The 23,076-nt window shown below is 40.5% G+C and overlaps 1 protein-coding gene across 1 annotated transcript in view; it reads right to left on the reverse strand. All coding sequences in view use genetic code 11, as the record gives it.

The window, feature by feature from the left end:
* Positions 1-595: 595 nt before the first annotated feature.
* EGR_05338 (Calpain-3) overlaps positions 596-23,076 on the reverse strand; it is a gene marked incomplete at both ends in the record, with an annotated part of 30,579 nt that continues 8,098 nt past the window's right edge. Inside the window, 12 exons of the mRNA XM_024494587.1 lie at positions 596-831; positions 1,480-1,596; positions 2,648-2,891; positions 4,171-4,372; positions 8,899-9,113; positions 9,792-10,182; positions 12,199-12,461; positions 13,947-14,373; positions 17,137-17,498; positions 18,442-18,715; positions 21,599-21,947; positions 22,143-22,309. Coding sequence (XP_024351058.1) covers positions 596-831; positions 1,480-1,596; positions 2,648-2,891; positions 4,171-4,372; positions 8,899-9,113; positions 9,792-10,182; positions 12,199-12,461; positions 13,947-14,373; positions 17,137-17,498; positions 18,442-18,715; positions 21,599-21,947; positions 22,143-22,309 — 3,247 coding nt within the window. The remainder of the gene's footprint in view (positions 832-1,479; positions 1,597-2,647; positions 2,892-4,170; positions 4,373-8,898; positions 9,114-9,791; positions 10,183-12,198; positions 12,462-13,946; positions 14,374-17,136; positions 17,499-18,441; positions 18,716-21,598; positions 21,948-22,142; positions 22,310-23,076) is intronic.

The following is a 23,076-nucleotide window of genomic DNA, read 5'->3' on the forward strand; positions in this document are numbered from 1 at the left end:
ATGTCGTTTTGCGAAATAACCGCTAGCATTCTCCATCGATGGGTTTCAAAACGTTAACCATTCTCCGGCATTATCAGGAGCATATAAAGTGCACGTTCTTTTCCGCCTTATTGAACACTTGTACCACCAATGCCTTCGATTTCGTTGTCTTATTTGCTAGTATCCACTTTGTTATGGAAGGTAATGCTGAAGATTGAGTTTCCTATACTTTTGCCACATACACATACATATAAGCTTAAAAGACTGAAACATTCTGTCATCATAGCTTCAAATACCGTTTTTTTAGCATGTTCAAGTGGATTGTTTCTATTCGTTCTTCCTGTTAGCGTTTGCAGTTGGAGTAAACAAACCATTTTGCGAGATAGCGCAATCACCCAATAGCGCACAAACCCTCTCTCATTGAGACATAAGTGGATTTGGCACTAGAATGTTATTTTGAATTTCTTTTGTTTGTTAAATAATCCCTGTCGTAAAGTATTAGCTCATGAGTAAACAACAGTTTCTCTGATTAGTCCCAACGTATTTATCGTGTACACAGGCATCATACTCTTCCAAATAGTGTTTCACATAGATGTAGGTATCAATCGGTGATTGTTTACGCTGATACAACTTTTTGGAGTGTTGGTAAACTAACGAGGACATTGGTACACATGGGTCTGGATAGGATTCTTTCTGAAAGGTTTGAAGGAAGGTTAATAAACCGAAGGTGGGAGGAGACGTCGGCACCCTCGTAGATGCGACTGTGTGCGTCGGGGGCAATAGAGCTTTGGCAAATTCGGCAGTCGGTGGAATGCATCAGTATTTTTAAATGGTCGTTAAAGCTTCGAGATACTAAAAGTAAAAAGAACATTTGCTGTCAGTTGATGCCTAGCCTATCACCCTTCTGCACTCGTTCGTTACTGTTTATCGCCATTCGATTTAATCCGCCCAGCAGACGGCAATTACCCGTTTCAACGGTGACATTTTAAATACAAAAGCGATTTTGATAACGTTAATGTGTTATTGTCTACCCATAAATGAGTTATTTACCAGATGGTGACGCAATAATAAATGTGGAGACATTTATGGGTGGAAAGTAATACAAAAGAATTACCTCTTCCAAGTGAATGATAAGCGTCAATCCATCTCCACTGAATGCGTTGAAAGTGGCTACGAAATCAAATTTTTAACATTAGATCAAAAGAAGTTATTTTAACAGACAAATCTACAGTTGTTTGGGTCGGAAACATGTACGGTTTTTAATTACTCAGTCGGCATGCAGTACTTAAATTTACCTTTTATGCTCTTAAAACACGGAATAACTCAATATCCACTTTGGAGCGAGGGCGTAAGTTCATAAACCAAGGCATTCTGTCAATATTACTGCTTTTACTAGCCAATAAATCTAAAGTGAACTGGAACTGAAACCGATGCAAAGGTTACAAATGCGAGACAATGTGTCAGATAGCATTGAAGCTGGAGCGAAGGGATCGGACTCACATATAGCCCTCGTCAGGAGCGCCATTATCTGGATGAACGTGCCATAACTGATTCGCCATTCAGCATCAGCGAAGCGGTGTACGATACGCGCCAGAATTGTATGCGGAAGGTAGAGACCTGCGGGTGCAGACATCGGGGTAGGTGAAACCGGGACCAATGTGCTCATGTTAGGGTCTGGCATCGTGCGACAGATTCGGTTAACGTTGTGTGGACAAATAGTCTTGCAAGCAATAACGGTGATAGTTGGTAATTATTTGAAACGATTGGAAGGGTTTGTGCGCTCCCTTCTATGGTCAAACAAAGTGCTTTCCACGCTTGGAAAGAAAAGTACAAGAACTGAATTTTCAACAAATTTCGAGTCGGTGGGTAGAAATTAATTTACATAAATAAAACTTCACTTTCCCTGCCCATCCCACCCGAGTTCAAGGCAATAAAAATATTTGTTCTAAATTTGGGGTCAGGAATTTGAAGAAAGTGCGTTGCAAGCGTGGGATGAAGGAGTGAATTAAAGGTGGTTTGGATAAGTGTGCGTTTACATTGTGGGAGCAGTGTGTTGCCTACTGCAAGAAAATAAATAAAGTGCCGCAAAATTTTATGATCATGCGCGAAGAAAATGTTATTGGTATGATCACTGTCACAATGCACGTATTGTGAATCCCTTATCTTACTCTCGACATTGAATATTATCTTGTGATATAACTCCTCCTTTATTACGCAACAAGTAATTTGGAATTCTGAGAGGTGCTTCTTCCTCGGGAGCATCTGTCCATACCCATTAATTAATCACAAGTTTTGTGGGATTCGTCGAATAATTCTTCCACCGGTTCACACAGCTAAAGTTTTGCAAAAAGAAGATAACCTAGAAATCACACTTGAGAAGCCTCCATTTTTTCATCGCAATTTCCAAATTAAATTCACGAGTTGTATGGGTGATTATTTTGCAAGTACAGAAAGAAATTACCCATTCCCATAATTCACGAAACTGGGATACGATAAGAGGAAAGTCATTCTAAATTCATAAATTAAATACGAGATATTTTACACGTTTGGTGCTTGGGTGCACCACCAAACAATTATTCGCTCATGCACAGGTACCCACTTTTCCCTCACACCATGTAATCAGTTCAAACATGGAAGATTCGAATGTAGCTTTCTTCAGAGGCACTACCTTCAATGTGATGGAACCGTGTGCTTTGTTGAACGAAGCGCTGGCAAAACTCACCGACTTGTTCGATGAGAATCCGAAAATCGAGGCAAGTGATGTGGCCCGTTCGCTGGGGATCAAAGGCCGCGAACATGCGCGACCAGCAGCGAAGGAGGCTCCACGTCGGTTGAAATTCCGACTCCACCAACCGTCCCGTGTACCGGTCGTTGCGCATCGCAATGAGGGCACGGCATGCATCAGTCGACACCTGAACAGAACACGAAAAACGCTAAAAAAATGCCGAAGAGCGTTCCTTTATACCATTTCAGTAATGAATGTTTCAAAGCTCGTGCTATCAGCAGACATTCTGATTCTTGCAGGTGAGTTACAAACTAAGGTAAGCATAAACATTTGCTTCGACATCATTTGCATTCATAATAGGTTTAGACATTAAAAATCGCGTTGATACGCGTTTAATGGTAGAAATTAATTCCGGGGAATAAAAGAAACCAAGGGTAAAACATTTTTTGTACAATTTTGAAGGATGCCCAATTTTTTCATTTATTTTGACTGCAACTTCACGTGCTCTTTGTCATCAACCTAGCTAATAGGCAGATAAGAATCTCCACCATTCAGTTTGCGTTCGACTGATAGACTAACAAGTTCCCAAAAGGGTAAACAGCTATGCTATGCTGAATTTCGCGTTAATAAATGATATAGATCAAAGTAGCAATAAAAACCTACAATTTCCAAATAAATGCAACCGTAGTCAAAAAGGATTCCAGCCTTTTTAAATGCATGCATTCCACTTGAGGGTGGAAAAAGCAACTCAAGTTCGGGTCTTATGACTTCCCATAAGCCGATTTATACTGACCCAGACACATGCACGGCGCATTTTACTCAATTTTAAGTGAAATCATGAATTTAATGAGATAAAATTAGTGCCACCAAAATAATTCAGTTTGATATGTTTTGGCGTCAAAAATCGTGCCTTTGTCATGGTCATAGAGTTTCCTTTAATTCCACTCCATCATTGATGAACAGCAAGACCTCAACAAGATAGCAATAACAGGCAACTACTACTGCAGTGAATCGTCTGTTGTCGAAACACACCAACTGCAAAGGGTTTTAGATTAGAGAGTTGCCTTTCCACATTTCGTTGCACACGTAGTCGTGTTAATTGTCTTAGTGCAATGAGGAAAAAGGGCAACAAGGGTTGATCAGACGCGGATAGCACGTGACCATAATCCAAACTTCCGATCGGCAGATGCGACAGCAAAGCTGTACATCTTTCTCTTTTTACTGTTTGTAGAACTGATTCAAACTAATAGGTAGAGGAAACTAAAAAAAGAACACAATGAATATACCCTTGTGCAATTTGAGAACGAATATACTGCAAAGTAAAAGTGGGCTGTATGGGACTGCTGAGTAAAGACCGAGTAATTCGTTTTCTTTGCTATCTGAGGTACGAAAGGCATCATTGTGAAGAGAAGTGTTAGTTACTTGCGAAAATACGTTAAGTACTTATTCCAACTGTATAAACTAACCATGGCATAGGGTAAACGATGGTCTTCTTTGAGCAGAGTATTGAGTATCGAGTCCAGCTGGAAGGCATCCACGGCCATGGAATCACCACTGGCCTCGTAGAAGAGTCGCCGAATTCGGGGAAGAATCGTGTCGAATTGGGGATCTGGATCGGACAGAGCCTGAGGTGAAATGCTTCCCGCATCAATCGGCCCCAATGCTAGCCTTGATCGCAAAATAAATATCGAGCTTGGCAAAACTTTATGCATGAAAATAAAATGATCAGTTTAGCATTTTTGGATGGAATTAGGTGTTTTAACACTAACGTATTTCAGAGGCTCTTAAGGGCTTGTAGGAGAATTCAAAAAGACGAAAAATAGAAGTTAGCCATTTTCAATCAAAGGAATTTTCTTTAAAAAACGAAATGTCAATTCTAGACCAGGACTTTGATCACCCTGTTGAGCATGGTTGGAAGGTGAAATTGGTAATTTGGAATGAGAATATAACCTTCTTCATTTATGATGACATAAGTAAGTGATCCAAAATATCCCAATTAATCATGGAAGTCCTTGGTAAAATTGAAAATTGCCAATTCGTTAGTACTCATCTCATTTTCTTCAAACATCTGAAATAGTTCGATTGTACTTAACGAACGGGGCAAATTTCAATAATGCGGCAATGGCTAAGGCGAAAATGCCTGCGTAGCTTTTAATGGAAACAAAATGGATAACCATGTTAATATAAAGTTTACTAACTTCAACTCATACACTATGCAAAGATATTAGCATCGTAGAAAGCCCAATAAAGCCTTACAAGTAAATGGAACAAGAGCGCCCAAATTACTGTCGATGGTAAAACGCATTTCTACAGAATTCGATGCAAGGTGAAATCCCACAGTGCAAAATACCAGTTATCATTAAAAAATTTGTAGCAAAGGTTTAAAAATGCCCGATTGCTTGGATTCATTTCACAGTATTCCAAGAGATAAAAGCTTTCTCTTGACTTCTGATATGACTAGAAGCAACGATGATGGGCGTAGAGTTAGTGCTCCTACACATTTCATATTCTAAGCATGTAACCACCTAATTTTTTCGCCCATATCGGTGATCGTAAGCCGAAGGGGAAACATTTTGCGCCTTTTGGTGCACTTCTTCGGCATGATACGTGCATTTCATTTCGCTCACAGCATCCTCCACATTTCGCATGATGAATAAAATAGTGTTAAGTGAGATCGACGCGCACCATTAATTAAATTTTGCCGACTAAAAACTGCTTACTTCGGAAATGTTAATCATTTTTGTGCTCATGAAATGTTACTTGATGTTAAGCACATCTAACTTCACTTATTTCCTCGCAGAGCTCACAATTTTCACATTAATCCTCAATTTGTCCAGATTAAAGTTGAACCAGGGAACATGGTCGACTTGGCTTCAACCCAAATTAAGTCCAAAGCGTTTAGACACTTTGTTAAATGAAAGCGAGCCATTTACTTCCGAGTTTAATCTACAGCTACGAGTAGGAATGTCCCTTTACAAAACTCCAAAATGGCTTCCATAGTTAATATTTTGATATAAGGATATGCTTTATTGGTGCATTGTACTACACGGCAGCATAAACTCACGCCCCTCATATTGGCGTGGTATTTTTTGACTTCCGAGAAGACTTGGATCGCTACAGCATAAAATGCGTAAGTACTTGTTTGGACATGAGGTGAATCTTTAAATCTCCTCAAACTTACATTACAATGGCATTGAACAATGAGTGTACAATACAGAGCTGCAGATATACTGCATAATGCTTGCACTAGTTAACCGGAATTATGATTCCATGGTTCGTATTCCATACAAAAGGGGGATTCAAGAGCGAATTGAAATTGTCATAATCTTTTCTTTAGTGTGTAGTTTTAGTAAGCAAGGGTTAGTAGTGCCATTGTCTGATCTGCACCTGCCTTTGGTCTCGTATCTTGAACAAGGAAAGGAGTACGGTTTGTGCTTTAATCAATGTAAAGTAAATTTTTGAATGAGGTAAATTCTGATAGCAACTCCAGTAGATTAAGCATGCCATGATAAGTTCGATACAAAATATTCATAACTTAGTTGCAGAGATCTCTGCTGTAGTGAGTTAATGTGCCTCTTGACACCGTAGATCGTATACACCGCAAGGCTTGTTGCACAAGAGACTGAATTTAAAACATCAATCTGATCCAGGGACCTTCTTTTAAAAGAACTACGAATCCCCAAAAAGGTGCTCTGAGGATCCCGATTCAAGTTACCCTCAATGAAAATTGCAGTTCACCTAGCAGGACCAGTGCTTTCTCAAATAAATATTGGAGGAAGCCTTGGAAAAAAGTTAATTAACCTACCCCGGCTATTGAACAAAATCACCCAAGCAAAATTAAGATTTTGATCTTTGAGGCTTTTACATAAGGTTTATATATGCCTTTTTTCAATATAGCAAATGGCTTACGATACAATTCGGAAAAAACCTTTAGACAGTGAACTACAAACGTGCTGCCACATTTGTAGTTCCAGTAACAGTGAAAAATAAATCTCTGGAGATTTCCATTAGCCAGAGACTACACTATTAACTGAAAGTCTAATTCTGATTCCTGTAGGTGTGACCTGGAAATCAACGACTCAACATTGACGAATAGTGAAACATGTAATACCACTTCTTAATCAAAGGAGTCAATGCATTCAAAAGAGAACAAAAAAGTTACAGGCTAAGACGGGTGCTGGATGAAATGGGCGCTTAGACTGCGACTCCAAAGCAAAATAAGCTCTCATGAATTGTATGATCGAAAAACACTTCGTTTCCACAACCACCAGTGAATCACTAACTTTAAAGCCAATCATGTTTTAACATTAGTTGTAGGACCAATCCTTTTCCTTACAATTGCCTGTTCTAGCATTCCAAATCATCGGTGCATATGATAAGCGAACTCGTGTACTGATGCCCACTTCCAAATTCTTCCTTAAGTCGAATTTGTTATGCTCACCTTCTAGTCTACATCATACACAGCAAATGTTGGGTAGCCGCCCAAGCCATCTCCCCTTTTATATCTATCATTGAATAAAGTATCATTGATGGAATGAGAAATGAAGCAAAGTAACTGAGCATAGATAAACCAAACGTCACCGCATGGTACTTGAACAGGGATACTCCCTCCTCCCAAAACCATTCAGAGATTTTAGGCCAAGCCCCAGCCCTGCCGATGGTTTTCACTTCTTCCCCGTATTGTTAAAAGACCATCTTTCAGAGGGTGATGAGGTGCTGCTCAAAAACTGCGTTTTTTGTTAGATCAACAGATGTCGTTGCGAGCAGTGGTGTATGAATGGGTAGGCCAATGAAAAGAGCTTCGTTGAGTCCGGTTCTGAGACTAACAAAACAACCTGCTGGTCGAACCCCTAGGCTTAGTGACATTGGTGAATGTTTAAAAAATTAACACGAGTAGTTCAACCCTAAGCGTACCACCACATAACTTTAAATTTGGACTGATAAAACAGAGGTTCGTAATTGAAAATTGGGAATGGAATATGGTTCTTGCAGTCGCAGCTAAGGGAAAGTTAATGTACAAAAAGGTAAAGAATTGGCGATGATAGATTGGATTAAAGTTAAGAGTAATGTTGGTTTAATGTAGCATCACCGTACCCGAGAAACGGTTTTTCTTTCAAGCACCATTTCGTTGACTTTTTGATGATTGAGTTAGTCTTCACGAATAAGGTCTACTTTCATTATATCAAATAGAACTGCCATACTACCTGTTGCCTTAGGAAGGGGAATTGACTCTCAGAAAGTAATAAGGATGATTGAACATTTGTGTGTGCCCTGCTATACGAAGTAGAGGCAGACTAGTTTAATTAACCAAATGTGTGGAAATATGAAAATATTTTTGATACCGTGACCAGTCAAATTAAATTAAATATTCTGCAGAAAAAAATCTAACGTGGGTCAATTTTTCCAAACCTTCAATTTTGTCTATCCATTAAGCGCATTGGTTAGCAACTAATTTCTTTTTAATTCACAAAACAGTGTTTGCTTACTCCAGGTCTATCAAAACACTCTCAGATCTTTCGTGTATAGGCATAAAATTTGCATTTAATGAAAACATTCACTTGACACAAAGCCAGAATGATAATGCCCAGCCAGACGCTTGGCAATAAACGCAATTCGACGTTTTGTTTCGGTAAACTATCAGCACACTTAACAGCATTGGCAAGATGTAGCTTTTTGAAAATGGGAGTTTATTAGTTCTTTTTAGCTTGCAAAAACCCTCTACACACAGCAAGAGCCACTTTGTAGTGCTTTAAATAAAAATCCCTTCTTGGTTTTTTTTGCAGTAAGCACAAAAATCTGCACTTATCCTTCGCCTTTTAATTAACATGCAAACACAAACGCGCTGGAGAAGTTTGAGAAAGCATCGGCGTAATTACGCATAAAGCACTCAAATGCATGAAAAATACCGTGTTTACTAATAATCTATTGCAATACATAGGTTGATAAAAGCAGCAGGCTCTACCAAGAGCCATTTGTTCCCCTCCACCCAGATGGCATCGCACATGTCCCAAAACCTTGACCAATGCAAATATTATCCCACCCCCACTCACTCCTTTCCAGCTCTTCGGCTTGAGCGTGCAAGTAAATGCGGTTTTAAAGGTGAAAGTTTAAGTAGCTTGCTTAATTTGGTGAACAGGGCAAGCGAAAGCAGCACAGAAGATTGGCCATCCAACGCCTTAACGAGGAGCACTTACTCAAGCGTTCGATCAGACTGCTCAAAGAGAACCCTGAGGAGGAACTCTCCCGGTTGATCTGCGGCATACGTGCAGGGCACGAGGAGATACACACCGGGGACTAGTCGAAATCGCTTGACAACCTCTCGGGAGTCATAGAAATAGTCCACGCTCGCGACGTGACTTGTGGTTTCAAAGAAATGCCGTGTCATTGGGGGGGATGCTCCGGGAGGAAGCTAGAGTGCATTATGAAGACACCTTCAACCGAATGTAATTTGCACGGCAAAAAATATGCTTTAGTGTTGAACGCATTGCATGGATGGAACTAAATGGATGATACACAAATGCATTTGATTAGGTAATTTACGATGCATTCGGGAAAGCAAAAATAAAACCAGAATTTCCAACTTTTCTGTCAGATAACTTCGTACAATACCAGCATCAAAGTTGTTCTTTTGATTTAAGAAACGATGATTTGAACATTTTAAATTGCGGAGTAAGTCGGGCTTTTAATCACCAAAATACATCCATGTATCATTAAACTTTGAACTAACAGATAGGCCCTTGGTGATTTGAACCAAGTGAAAAGCCAACCCCCCAATAATATACTATGTAAAAACATTATGAAACCAAGAAAATAATACTAAAGGAAGATCATCTTTGGCATATTTTACCACTATAACTGGTAATAAAATGGACCTATTTTTGACCATACCCGCAAATATATAATTGGTGCGGCTATTTCAAATGGAGGAGCAGCAAAACATCAAACGGAATTAGGGGAGGGATGTGTGAAATAAATCTGGGACACACTGACAGTAAATAGACTTATCGTTAGAATAAACGCCACGCCCAAAAAACCATACAATGACAGGCATGAACCAAGTGCCAGAAGGGAGCATAGACCGACGCACCCTGTACAGGACAAAGCCGATGGAAAGGAGGCGCGGTGCGCGATGTCGGAGGGGACGAACGTCGGATTGGAGGAGGGCGACGACGATTGCGGTAAGGCCTTCAGGGTCCCCGACATCCGGCGTAGGCAAGCTCACCACAAATTGGGGGTTAGCCCAATGGCTGGCACGCACAAACGGTCGTCCACCCGCTGTTACACCACGCACCCATCGGCCGAAGAAGCGCGGTGTAGTCCACGTCTCCATCGCAGGCCCCACCGGCGCCTGGTGGTTGCCGGTGGTAGCCACGGTTCCACAGAACAACCTGCCGCCACCCGCATCACCGCTCGGAGGCTCCAGCACATGGCAGATGTCCAGGTAGTCAAAATTGGCCAAAAAATCTTCCATTGACATCCTTGGTGCATGAATATAAGGATAGATGGGTGAATGGGTGAGCGGGCAGAGAGGAAGGAAGAGCAAAGAAAAGCGCAGATGTTTGCTTTAATGTTACCATCTGTTTAGAGGCTACCACGACCAAATGACGCTGTGTGTATCCTTACTTTAATCTGGCTACAGCTTCCACTTCCGAATTTGAAAGAGTTCAGAATTTTAAATTTTGTATTCGTAATAGCAAATTTTCAAGATTTACGCCATTTATTGCCGTTCAAATTTGATCGCTATTCCAGGCTGATTCAATTAGCGACGATAAAAAAGTGAGGAAGAAAAATCAGTTGGCTTGGTGCAGATGGAAAATCTACAGATATACGTAAGCGTCAGTAATTACCAGTTTTCAGTAAATAATTAATTAAATAAGTGGAATTTGTGTTTGATCTGTAGGTCAGAGTGGAAGATAACACCATTGTCGGACATCGTCAACTGATAGAAGGCGTCGGACCAACTGCAATGGTAGTAAGCCAAACCGGGTTGGAAATGAGGCTAGTGCAGTGCAAGGTCAATGCAGGCGACTCGTGAATGTATGTGTGGGTGAGGGGGCTCTCAAGCCCATTCGAGCAGATGTCGACGCATAAGCATTAGTGAAAATGAAGCCTGCCCCCCCCCCCCTTGCGGCAGGCTGATTCCAAAGCAGTCAATAGACAAACTACAACTAGTTTAAAAGCACGACCGGACTAGACTAATGTTGCTACTAATTGGAATGCTCCAGAAGACCTATGACCAATGACAATCGTCACAATGATCAATGGGTGTTGATTTACAGTAGGTATTTGAGGTTTTACCTGTGTTAATTGTTAAATTTCCGTTTGAATGATTCAGAGGACACAAATGGTTGATATTATTTTGCATGGAGGAGAGGATGTAAGGGAGACTAGGTAGGCAAAAACAGAAAACTGCAACCAAGTACTTCGACTGAACAACTATCCGACCCAGTGGAGATTCCGTGGTTTGGATTGAGGCCGTTAGAGAAGATGGCAGTCACTACAGGAGATGGAATTTGCAGAAAACCTGAGAAACCTGTCATTTTTTTGCGCACTTCTGAGACTTTTTATGAAAGAACTTTGTGAGAACTGTAAGTATCAACAATTGGTGCGGTTCAAATACCTCAACACTCTGTCATTATGCCATAAACGTCTACACAAAGCTTCTGGTAGATGTTAGATGAAACAAATATCAAAGCCTGAGTTTCCTCCATCGCCTTCATTCCTCGTATTTTAATGTCCCCTGCAGTCACAGTTGATGAATATTGTCACAAAATAATCGATGATTTTAGGCAAATTAAGTGACAGAAAAACGGCACCGCTTTCACCCCTAAAATTAATTTTAAGCTCTTGAAAAGTTTTAAACGAAATCAAACGTTATACAGTGCCTTATTTTGAGAAGAAAACAAGGTTTATTTGCAAATTTACTTCTTTACACGCCAAACAGTTACAAGAGACGGATGAAAAAGTAATTTTTTCATCATGACCCCATCCACTTGCATACCTCTCACCATATCCCCTGTACAATGAGGTACTAGATGGCATACAGATAAGTCTAGCTACCAAAACAGGGGCGGCCATAAAACTCGTGGACTCCGTCTACCACTCGTTTGAAGGTAGTGTGAACACGTACAATCGCCAATCCCTATCATCACTGCAAGACTCACAATGAATTTTCCTTCATTAAGCAACGAGGTTCAATGATGAGCTGGGATAATAAACGAATATTGGTTACAACGGACTGTAACAAAAATTTCTACTTTATTCCCATAATATGCTAATAATTTGCGATCGGAGATTAATAAAAAAATAGGATGTGCAATGGAGCAACGAGTAAAGATGACTCGACATACTTGGAATGGTCTACAGCTAAACTAAAAATGGTATTTACCCTTTAATCGACACAGATCCAATAATAAAATGTTAAGTAAATTAGTGCGAAACTGGAGGGATAAGAGGGCAGAGCAAGGTGTGAGAATGAAATGTGAGCGACGCACCAGAATTCACCTTCGCCCTTCACCAGCCCAACTTTGATGCGGTCCTCGGGAGGAAGGGAAAGCCACTCAGAGGAGCCCTCGGACCAGGCGCCCACCCAGCCGACGCGCGCCGAGGGCCAGAGATTGCGCAGCCGCACCAGCCGTACCAGTCGTGAGCCCGACACGTCGGTAAGGCGCAACTTCCGACAGTCCGTCAGGCCAAACGCCTGGCCCGGCACGAAACCCTGAGGCAGCACGAACCCGCTGCACGGACTGCCCTTCGTCTGCAAATCAGGCAACAAAATGCACCCTCACATACATTGCATCATTTCATTCTTAGACCTCCCCCTTACAGGGAAAGCACAATCCAATGTAAGCACAGAAAGCGGCTCGGCATGCAATGTAATGAACATTCTATGTATGCTGTTGATGTGATATGAAGACACGTACCATTAAAGCCAAATTTTTAATGGCATCGAGCTAATTATTTGATTCCGTTTTTACCGATTCTCACGGTAGAACAGTAAACAATTTACACTGAGTTGGATAAAATATACCATGCTACGTATTATCAGCTGCAAAACTTTACACGAAGTGAAACATCTAACTAAATAAGCACAGTATTTTAACTGCTTGTTTGACTCTCGGTTTCGGTAACGTGCTCCTTAGGGCTGCACCATTACACCTTTGCCGGGTGGGCTGACCTCTGGGCCATGTCAGTAACTCCAAACCCTACTGTATGTCAAATGTGTAGATTCCACTCGAGTATTATATCCTCTTTCGTCTTCAGAGAAGTCTCAGCACGCTGTATAACATCTTAAAACACCCTTAAATAAAGGATTTTCGAACGCAAAACCAATGTTTGAAGTGAAACAACTTCAAATGACGGAGGCAAAAGGGAAAGTCAAAAAACCCCTAACGAAGGGGATCTGGTGCTCCATTTCGCTTTTATGTAATTAAGTAGCGCACTACCCTTTTCACAACGATAAAAGGTTTGACAATCAGAAGCAAGACATCACCACTAAACACCAAAATCTGGAAAATTATGCAAGACACCATGTCATCACTCACCATGGGTTCATATTATATTATATTATATTATAAGAATTCTACATAACCGGTAATGCGCGGCAAGGATAATTATTGCAGACATAAAAAATCAGACGAGTGCGGCAATGACTGGTAACCATGCCCATACTCTATCAGCAGTGCTAACCGCTTGAAGGGAAAGTAAAAGATTTTTTCACTTAGATCCAGTTTCGCCCCCTCAACTATTGGTATTCAAAGGGTCTAAATAACCTAAATACAGATGTAAAGTAATAGCCTACCCTTAAACTCTGAGGCGATGCAGTTGCGTTGCGTAAACAAATTCATTGCACGTCAATTCTAACCTTATAAATGCGAGCTGTAGGAGGAAGAACACATGACGTTTGTACATTTATGTTGGTTATCATACACCCCGCCCTACGTCAGATCATTTTTCCAGTAAAATTTCAGATATCAGCCCAGTACATGAAAACAAATGTTGAAGTCGACAAAGTGCTGACAAGCGAGTTAGAGTGAACAGTCTTCGCAGCATAGTTTGTGAAAAAGAGCGAAATCAAGCCTCATTCTACTTTAATAAACAGTAGAACGACTTTCACCCATAAGTGGACGAACGAATTATAATTCCAACGAGCTTGACAAGTCTATTCATCCCAAGAAAGCTCAGAGACTCAAAAATTACTGAACTGATTCGGTTGGTGAGAGGGAGCTTCATGCGATGCCACCGGTTGTAGGCTGAAGTGAGCCAATGAGAATGCTCCAGTCGAACTGCCCTGCTCCATCTGACCACTGAGAAGGTAGCTCCCGCTGGCGTACTTTCCCCAAGCCTGGCAAATACAGTGGATTCGCGTTTGAAGACGCTGGGTGAAAACTATGTACCAGCAAACGCGTCTGTGCAGCGCAGTTAGTGCAAACAGCCTGCTTGATGGGGAAATGCCGCTAAGGGATGAAGAAGCACTTGCCTTGATGCGGGCGGTTATGAGACTGCGTCTGTCGAAGGCCTTGATGAGGATATCGTCGAGGTCAGGCGGAGGTCGCATGCCTTGGTCCTCTCCGGGGGCAAGACAGTAGGACTCCGTCAGGCCACCAATTATGTCGTCCATCGCGTCACCTATCAGACCGACGTTGAGAGCCTCATAGGACCCACTTAGTCTGCAAAAAACAGATACTTAATTGTGAGGGTGATTCTTCAGTTGGCATTCAAATAAACTGTCCAAATCCCTCACTTGCACGATGATGGTATGGGTTCTTATTTATGGCACATAATTTGCCAGTCTCCTAGGCCTTTCGTATTCGTAGAAAAGTTGCCTCCAGATTGGTGTGACTCCTAATATCTTCGGGTTACTACAATTTAAAGCTCGGCGTCAGGCCAATTCCTTCAACTGACACTATCTAAATTCACTGCGCTTTCAAAAAGTAGCATAGACTATGGTAGCCAAAAACTTCAAGAAGCTAGCGCTAGTCGCTGTTTTTTGCCTGATGATAATCCACTTATGTCAGACAAAATAATAATATCTTCAGCTATTGAACGACATGCTTGATTCTTGCGTTGATTGGTTAAAATCATTGCTCATTACTCAGAAAGGTACAAATTAATTGAGAAAAGGCTCGTGAAATGGGATGTCAGCTTTGTGTTAAAGTTGTATACTTAACGTCACTTTACGACGCGCAGGAAAGGTGACAATACCAATCCAACTGAGGAGGGAAGTGATGCTTAACTTGCAACCTCCTATCTACATAACAAACAAAAAGGGTATTTTTCGTACGCGAATAGCACCTGAATAAAAAAATGGACGTTTAAGGTAATAAATGCTCAAACACTATTGTACAGTCAGAATTCAAAAACAAGGTATGCGAATGAACACCCCTTACCAGATGCCGACCGCCTCAGCGTTGAGTTTAAACTGGCCATCGCTTCAAAGCAAGTCATCGCCATTTCCATATATAAACCTTCAGCAAGCATTTCAACTGCTACTAATCAGTTGGAGAGAATCCTTATATCACTTATCTTAGAGTTGTGCGGCTTAATACGATTAATTAATAGCCACAATTATCTAATAGAATGTACCTGTGGGTAGATGGAAAACTCAATGAGTCCTTCAAAGGAGCAGATCGGTTAGTGAGTTTAAACTAACTTGAAGCTACCCGCCATTAATTTACAGGAAAAAAATTAAAATCATGAAATATCCCCCGAACAAATTATCTCCAATGACAAGAATATCATACTTATTCCCTCTATACTGAAGAACGGAAATCACATCTCCAGTGAAGCGCCAATCACCCCATTTGGAAGTGGCACCCAATTTATTTGAAAACAGACATTCAATATAGACAACGCACACGCTTATGGGGCTGTTCCCTACAGATCTGTAAATTCACTATCGTCTAGTCATTCCCACTTATTGAAGTATTCGATAGTTCTGACAACACTTAAGATCGCCATTATTTGTTCCCACCATCTGCGGCTACTATGAGTTGTCACAATGTCCGTACTTACAATTGGGTAGATTAATTCAAGTCTGGTTGAGGTACGTACCCCTGGTTGAATTTTAAATCTTTTCAACCAAGGTTAATTAATTGAAAGGTGTTTTAATTAGGAACCAAAAGACGTGCTATTCAGAAAGTGTTGTCTACTGCCGTGAATGAGTTAAAATCTTTGAGGCAGTAGTCTTTTTTTCCTTATGTCTAGTTTTTCCAAAACAAATCAACGCGACGAGATAAACTCTGAAGCGATTCTATTAATTTGTGGCACTTAAAAATTTCTCAGAAAGTAAAATGCAACGAAACGCCGCCGTCCCAATATCTCCATGAAAGGATAAGTTATCCACAGACCTAGCCAAAACGGAAGTACATAAGGGCCGACTTGCCTGTGTGAGCCAATTTTACTCCTAGGACCCTATTTCAAGCGACTATTGGTTTACTCCCCTCAATTTCAACAACGACCACCATCCAGAGAGGTGTATATAATCCACAGGAAAAATAAGGCTTATACTAAATTAATCAAACATCCTGCTTCTTTTAAAGCAAATACTTCATAAATTTCCCAGTAGATTGCACTTGAATGGCGGTAGCAAACGCAATTTTCACTTAAAGACCTGAAGAACTGTTGATTGCACACGCTGGATGAAGTAAGTGTTCACCACTCACACCATGTCTAATTGCAGTTGCATTGCCTTGTCGCGCCTGGCCAGAGGATGCTACCCCCCTCGAGACAACTGCGGTCAGTTGCGACGTTTGACTTTAATAATAAGGACTTGACATTCTACTTACCTCCTCTTTGGTAAAGGACTCATTTTTAAAAAGAAATGAAAAATACTGCACACTTGCGGGGCCCCATCCACCCTATTTTTATATCAACTAATATAAAATTGATTAAAAATTAAATTACACCGTAACTGGGACCATATTTATATTTGAAGGCGGAAAAATACTTCCAAGAGGTAACAATGATATGTAAATAGCTAAATTATCTCGGTGGATCGCCGACACTGGAAGGCATAATTCTGCAGTCACTAGCAAAAGATTTTTTGGCAAGTAAACCTCAACTGTATCCAAGATTAATAAAATGAATTTATATTCGGAAACAAAATAAAAATTAGGACTAAAGGACGCTGTGATTTTTACTTGAGTGGTATTTGAAGCATTTACTTTCGTTTAAAGTAGACATTTAAAATATTTCAGCAGATTCCTAACACGGCATACCATTCTCCACAAATAATAATTAAGTTGATGGGAGAGATTGGCTTACACCGCAACAATTCCTGGCTTTACGATGACAGTGTGATATATGCGGTCAAGCTAGCTTCTTTAGAGGTCACTAGGACAAAAAAACTTCCAACTATTTCTTTGTGCTAGATCCCTATAACATGGAATTGTGTCGTTCTACGTAAGAAGCATACAGAGGGAGGCGCTCACTTGGCATAGGCCTTCTCCAGGAGTGCAGGCCAGAACTCCGTATGTCGGCTGGAGTGGATGAAGAGGGGTCGGCCGCCAGGTCGCACGGGCAGGCGGTCGTCGATGATGACCTCCTCCCAGGCGCCGAACTGCCAGAAACGAAAGCAGAAGCACCCTGCGTACCACTCGGCACGAAAGGATTGGCCCTGTGGGATCGACCGCATTGTCAGCCGCGGCTGCGTCACCATAGAGGCCAAGGCCGCAACCACCCAACAATCTCCTGCGCGCAATGAAACAGTAAGAAATGCGGTGCTATGATCACCGACGTTCCTTATCTGATTCTCCACGCTCAAATTATAGACAGTGGTGTAAGACTGCAGTTGCTATTCCTTAATAAAGCAAATTCCGTTGCTCTACTCATTAGTCAACGCGAAATTGATGATGTAGGCAAAAGTTAATTGGGTTTCCGGTGGATTTATGGTTCGAAGCAAGAGTGTGAACAGTTGCATATTCATGCAGTGATAACTTCTCTTCAAATAAGCAAAATATATTCTATAACAACATATTACTGCGTCCTGAATTTTTGGAATGATAAGGAATGCTTAGCTGATAAGAGCAATGACAGTGGTATGGCCAAATAGGCATGTTTTTAACTATAGAAAGTTGGTTTTAACTGAAATTACTCTAGGGAGTGAATGAGAGTTTCACCAGTGTCTAGGTGAAAAAGCTAATGATGAACTTCTTCGCTTTAACGACGCCACCCTATTTTGAAATACTCATTCGACATTTATTCGTACCAACATTTACGAAAATAAAATAGGGAAATGTTGTAATTTGGTGGCAAATACTGATACAATTGTTTTTAATTAGGCTAGTATAATTGTGAAGGCACCTCTCAGCAAATCCGAGTTTTGGTTAAATTCAAAGTTTGTTTTAGCTTCAGAAATGTTTAAAAATCTTATTCAAGCGCTATCGTCTTGTAGAGGATTCTGACTCAACTCAATTTTTCATTGAATAGATGACTACAAAATACTAGAGAACACAATACGGTGATGACCGCGACTTGGGACTACTGAGTTCCCAAGTAAACGTGAAGATGTTTAGTCCGTTACCCAGCTCAGCTTAAGCACGTTTTTCTTGAAAATTTAAGTTCCACGTCGCTGCCGTTAGAAACAATAAGAGGGAAACTGCAATATGGATACGGGTAAACCTACCTGAAATGGGCTGGGAACAGAGACAGCGTAAAGGATCACAGGAAAAGGGTGTATGTGAAAAGCGTATGACGGTTGTGCCACAGCCAGTTATTCACCTAACGCATCAAATTACTTTACTGATCCCATCCAACTTGATACGAGGTCCCCGAAAATCAGAAACCAAATGCCCTCTCGCATAATCATCACGCATGCCCACGCAGTTGCAGGGTGTATGAAGCGCATACACGCATTTGGCTGATCTACTCGCTAAATAATTCATTGACCCTTGCCCTGTAAGACAATGTACTGCCCTCTTTATGATTTGTAGAACGAGCTTCCTCAACACTGTAAATGTTGCTCCCGCACGATATGTGGGATTAAGGAATGCAACAAGAAGACTCCAGAGCCTATGTAAAAAGGTGAGATAGTTATATTTTTCATTTGGTAGGATCAACATTTGCACTCGGGAGGTTGCTATTGGAATGACAGTTACCAAGAGCATGCGTATGCTATGATAGATGAATGTGCAACCTGATTACACGGGTGATGCGAATCAGAGTAACACTTTACATGTTTTATTGATAGGAATATATGACCCTTTTACCTCTAAAAAAACAGGTGCTTATTCAAACGGATAACCATAACAGTAAAGCTAATTCTTATTTCCCTTTCTTCATTCAATAAAGACATTGTCAAAATTCGGATGTAAAGACATCAACAACCTTTCAAATCAACAATGGCAAGCTTTGTCGTTTCCCTTTGGTACCTACAATAGCGGGACAATTGGGAAGATGTACCGAGTGTGGGGGAAAGAAATGACGAGAATAACTAACCGGTAATGAGGATCCTTACGCTAGGATTTAGTGACCGCCCTTCTCCATCATTATTCAGTTTAAACGACTTGAAAATGAAGCACATCCAGGTCAGTAAGGACAACGTGGATACCAATAAACCAGTTTCAATGCTTTCCATAAATATCTACTAACGAACCGATCCGTGGAATAAGATACAAAATTGCAAAAATATGCAATTTAAACATATTTCTTGCATTGTTAATGGTGGCCCATTGTGAAATTAGCGATGTCTTGTAGTAGGCATTTTATGATAGATGAGCATTTTAGAAGGTTCATATTTAATGCACTGGGATTATCATGAATGAACAATCATACCAAATACCACGCCTAACATGTCTGTATGAAAACCGAAACATCAATTGCTTGTCATTCCCAAACAAACCGATCAAACTTGCTATCAAACTTGCGTTGACTGCCAATTACGTTGATTTAGAATTCATTTCCACAAGTAGTTTGTCATCGCCGGGTCTGCGTGATAAGTCGGGACTGCACTCGTGCTCCACGGCTCAGTCAGTATGCGTGATTGAGGGCGTTAACTTCCGCTGGTGCCACAGTGTTGCCTCGACTACTTTGCTCCACGTTTCCCTCTTCCTCCTACTACGGTCAACAATATTTTCGTTTTATTGAGGACACTACGACTGCATTAAAATTTTTCCAAGAACTTCAGCTGAAATGGGCGACAACTGAGTCACTAAATATTCAGGCTTCAAGTGTAAGATAGGGAATACTACCAGCGAAAGTAAGATATTAAAGTAGTGAATCGCCACTTTGCTCTGTTAATGAACATCCTTTACTCTTAACCGCGTATTCATCACGAAATAATACTATTTGTACAGTAAATATGCTACTAGGAAGCACATTTTGCAGCAACAAATAAGAAACTGTCCCCAGTACTTGCATTTATACAACAAAAATTTGAACGAACCGGCTTTCACAGTCGAGTAAATATATATACGTCAAATTCCCACCTTTTCGGAATACTTCTACTTTAAAATGGCAATGCAGCAGACTGGATTTACAAGTTTCTTGTTGTGTTAGGGTTATATTATAAGGAGATTTCAAACCTTTTAGCTGTGAATAGGTAGAATTAATGGCGACTGCTATCCAGTAATCTTAAATTTCAAGGGAGACTTTTGTCATGCCCTGAATTGCCAGTTTCGGTCGACCTTAGTACTCACGAAAGTACCACAAAAAACCTACAGATCTGTATTTTTTGGTGACTTATTTTTTTCATAGCTTTGTTTCACATACGCAGCAGAGATTCGCTTAAGGTGTCCGAACCGGAAGAGAAAAAAGTTTTTGAAAGAAATGAAGCAATATAAAAAGCTGAAGTAAAATTCGCAAGGACAAAATACATTGGTAGTTTTAAATTGGAAATTCAGAATAAAATGAATCCGATAAATCAGAAAGTGTAAAATGCTGCCTGAAAATAGTGTAATGATAACACACACGGCACGGCAGTATCCCATGATAAGAATCGTACGCTATTAGTCTGTCCTAGTGCTTTTTTATTATGACACGAAATGAAGTTTATTGTTGTGGTTGAAGCGTATATGTATATAAACCACTCAGATGGCATTTAAATGCCAGGAGAGTATCTTCAAAAAGCGTCGCTTTATGCAGAGATATCAATTTAATCTGCATGCTTAGTACGCAAAATTACCACTTCAAAATGATGGGCTCATGTATGTGACGCGAATGCAATCAAGCATTTTACAAAACATTTTTCGGGTTTAAGTGAAGTAAAACAAAATACACATCACCATTAACCCACAACCAGGTCTGTGTGGGGTAAAAAATGCGGCACAACCAACTGTTCATAGATTTAATTATTCATTTTAGAGAATAATTCACTTATTGAAAAAAGGTTTAGCCCACCTTTGGGTCTTAAATACGCAACAAAATTTGTAGACCAAATTCTTCTGTTTATAAACATGTGTCTTAAAGAACTTCTTGTTCAAAAAAAAAACAATTTAATACGTACCGCAAGGTAGTGGAAAAACGGTCCATAGACATCATTCTATACATAGGATCAACCATGATAAAATATGATCCATTAAGAGGTCAGGCCGCTGAGGATCAACGTTTGAAGGCTGAGAAACTTCTTACAGATTTGCATAGATTAAAAACTAAGTCAGCTCCGTTACAAATATTTAGATTATTCCACATTCACAGCAGCACTTGAATAACAGCTTTTTTGTTTTTACAGATTTCTCGACGGAAAAATCTGGGAAATAGGATAATGCAGCTGTCACACTGATTCAATGCACAGGAAAATGTTTTTATTCAGATCCAGAACATTTCACATACCACTGAAAAAAGCAGAAAATGGGGGGGGGGGGGAAAAAAACTAGGCTAAAAATTGCAATTGTAACATAAATTTACATAATCCAACAAATTCGTTGTATCTTTTTTCTGTTAAAATACTTAAACCACCTTGAGGGCATAATAGAAGATTCCTTACCTAATTCGCCTTGTCGAAGATCCCCAAGTCTAATGCTTCCACCAGCAATAAACTCTGGAAAGTGTATTTTTCGCGGTGCTATTCCAAGTACGTCTGTTCTACACATCGCGGCAACAATTTCAGGTGGACGCATCCACACAATACTACAGGGAGGACGACGGCTGTAATATAAACTGGTTTCATCCGCCGGAAAGGCAGAATCACAAAATAAACGCCCAAGCATTTTATGTTCCGTTCGAATTTGCTCAAATGATTCCGAAGGAATCGGTAGGGTCTTTGTGCTTGGACCAACATCGTGTATCATTTGTGATGAGTCGCGGCCTTAAATTTAAAAACGAGTCTCCGCAAAAAATTAAAAACACAATTAGCGTTAAAATATATGCATTTAATAAAAAACAACACTTAGGGAAGCAAAAAAATAGAGCCAGACGAACGAAAGACCTCCCTGAATCATAAGGAATGCACAAAACGCAGAAAAGTAGCTAGTGTGGGATCAAGATCCAAAATTGCGCTTACCAGAGTCATTTAAAAATCGTGTTTGTCCATCGGCCGAAACTCGAAAAATATCATCAGTTTCAGATATCCTTCCAAAATTCGCATTACTGACGGCCCTTAAAGGAGGATAATCGCCTATTTTGTTGAGACTACTGTTAGATATCTTAAGCGAGAGATTAGTATTCATGCTGATTCAAAAAAAGGAAGTAAATGGTTCGACTAATTCAAAGTGTCCCATAGTTGGCGCAGCCGACGCATCGCTTTAAGTCAGGCAGGCTCGATGACCTTGAAGGTGCTATCAATGGCTGTGTAGCAAAACATAATATATCTTTAACGCGTTAATAATTTTCGTCAGTAAATTAGATGCATAACAATGTTTTTTTGTGTTTCCAAGTGCTAGGCAAGAAATATGTTTGTCCAATTAAAATAGCACTGTCGAATTATCGTGGAAAGAAATCGTTTTCGTTGCCCATTTTAGCTGATGGTATTGCTTATAGAGCAACACTTCTTTGGTCCTAAGTGTTTACACCTAATACTTGGCTTTGGCCTACGCTACAGCTCAGTCTTGTAAAATGGAACCCCAATCTCAACTAATAACTTTCGGGAGCTATCCCTCACGAAGTCGTTTTGTCACCACTTGAACCCCTTGGCTCACTTTATTTTCCTACTACCTGTGTTGGCGACTAACCACCCTACCACTTGACGGTTGCAAATAGCTGTAAACCCGCACCATTTTGACAAATAGGTAGGGGCTCATGCCTCGTGAAGCTCCACTCCGAATCACGACCCGATGGCCATGCCGCAAAATAGAATAATAACCTCAAGAGACCGAAGCGCCGGGGTAGTTGCAGCCAAGCAAAGTTCTAGACTACTGCACTTATGTCTAATTGACATTGGCTCCTGGAAGGCTTCCATACAGTTTATCCTTTCTTATTAGAATGTACATTTGGTAAAA

Source organism: Echinococcus granulosus (genome assembly GCF_000524195.1).
Source record: "Echinococcus granulosus chromosome Unknown EG_S00038, whole genome shotgun sequence".
NCBI classification, from domain to species: domain Eukaryota; kingdom Metazoa; phylum Platyhelminthes; class Cestoda; order Cyclophyllidea; family Taeniidae; genus Echinococcus; species Echinococcus granulosus.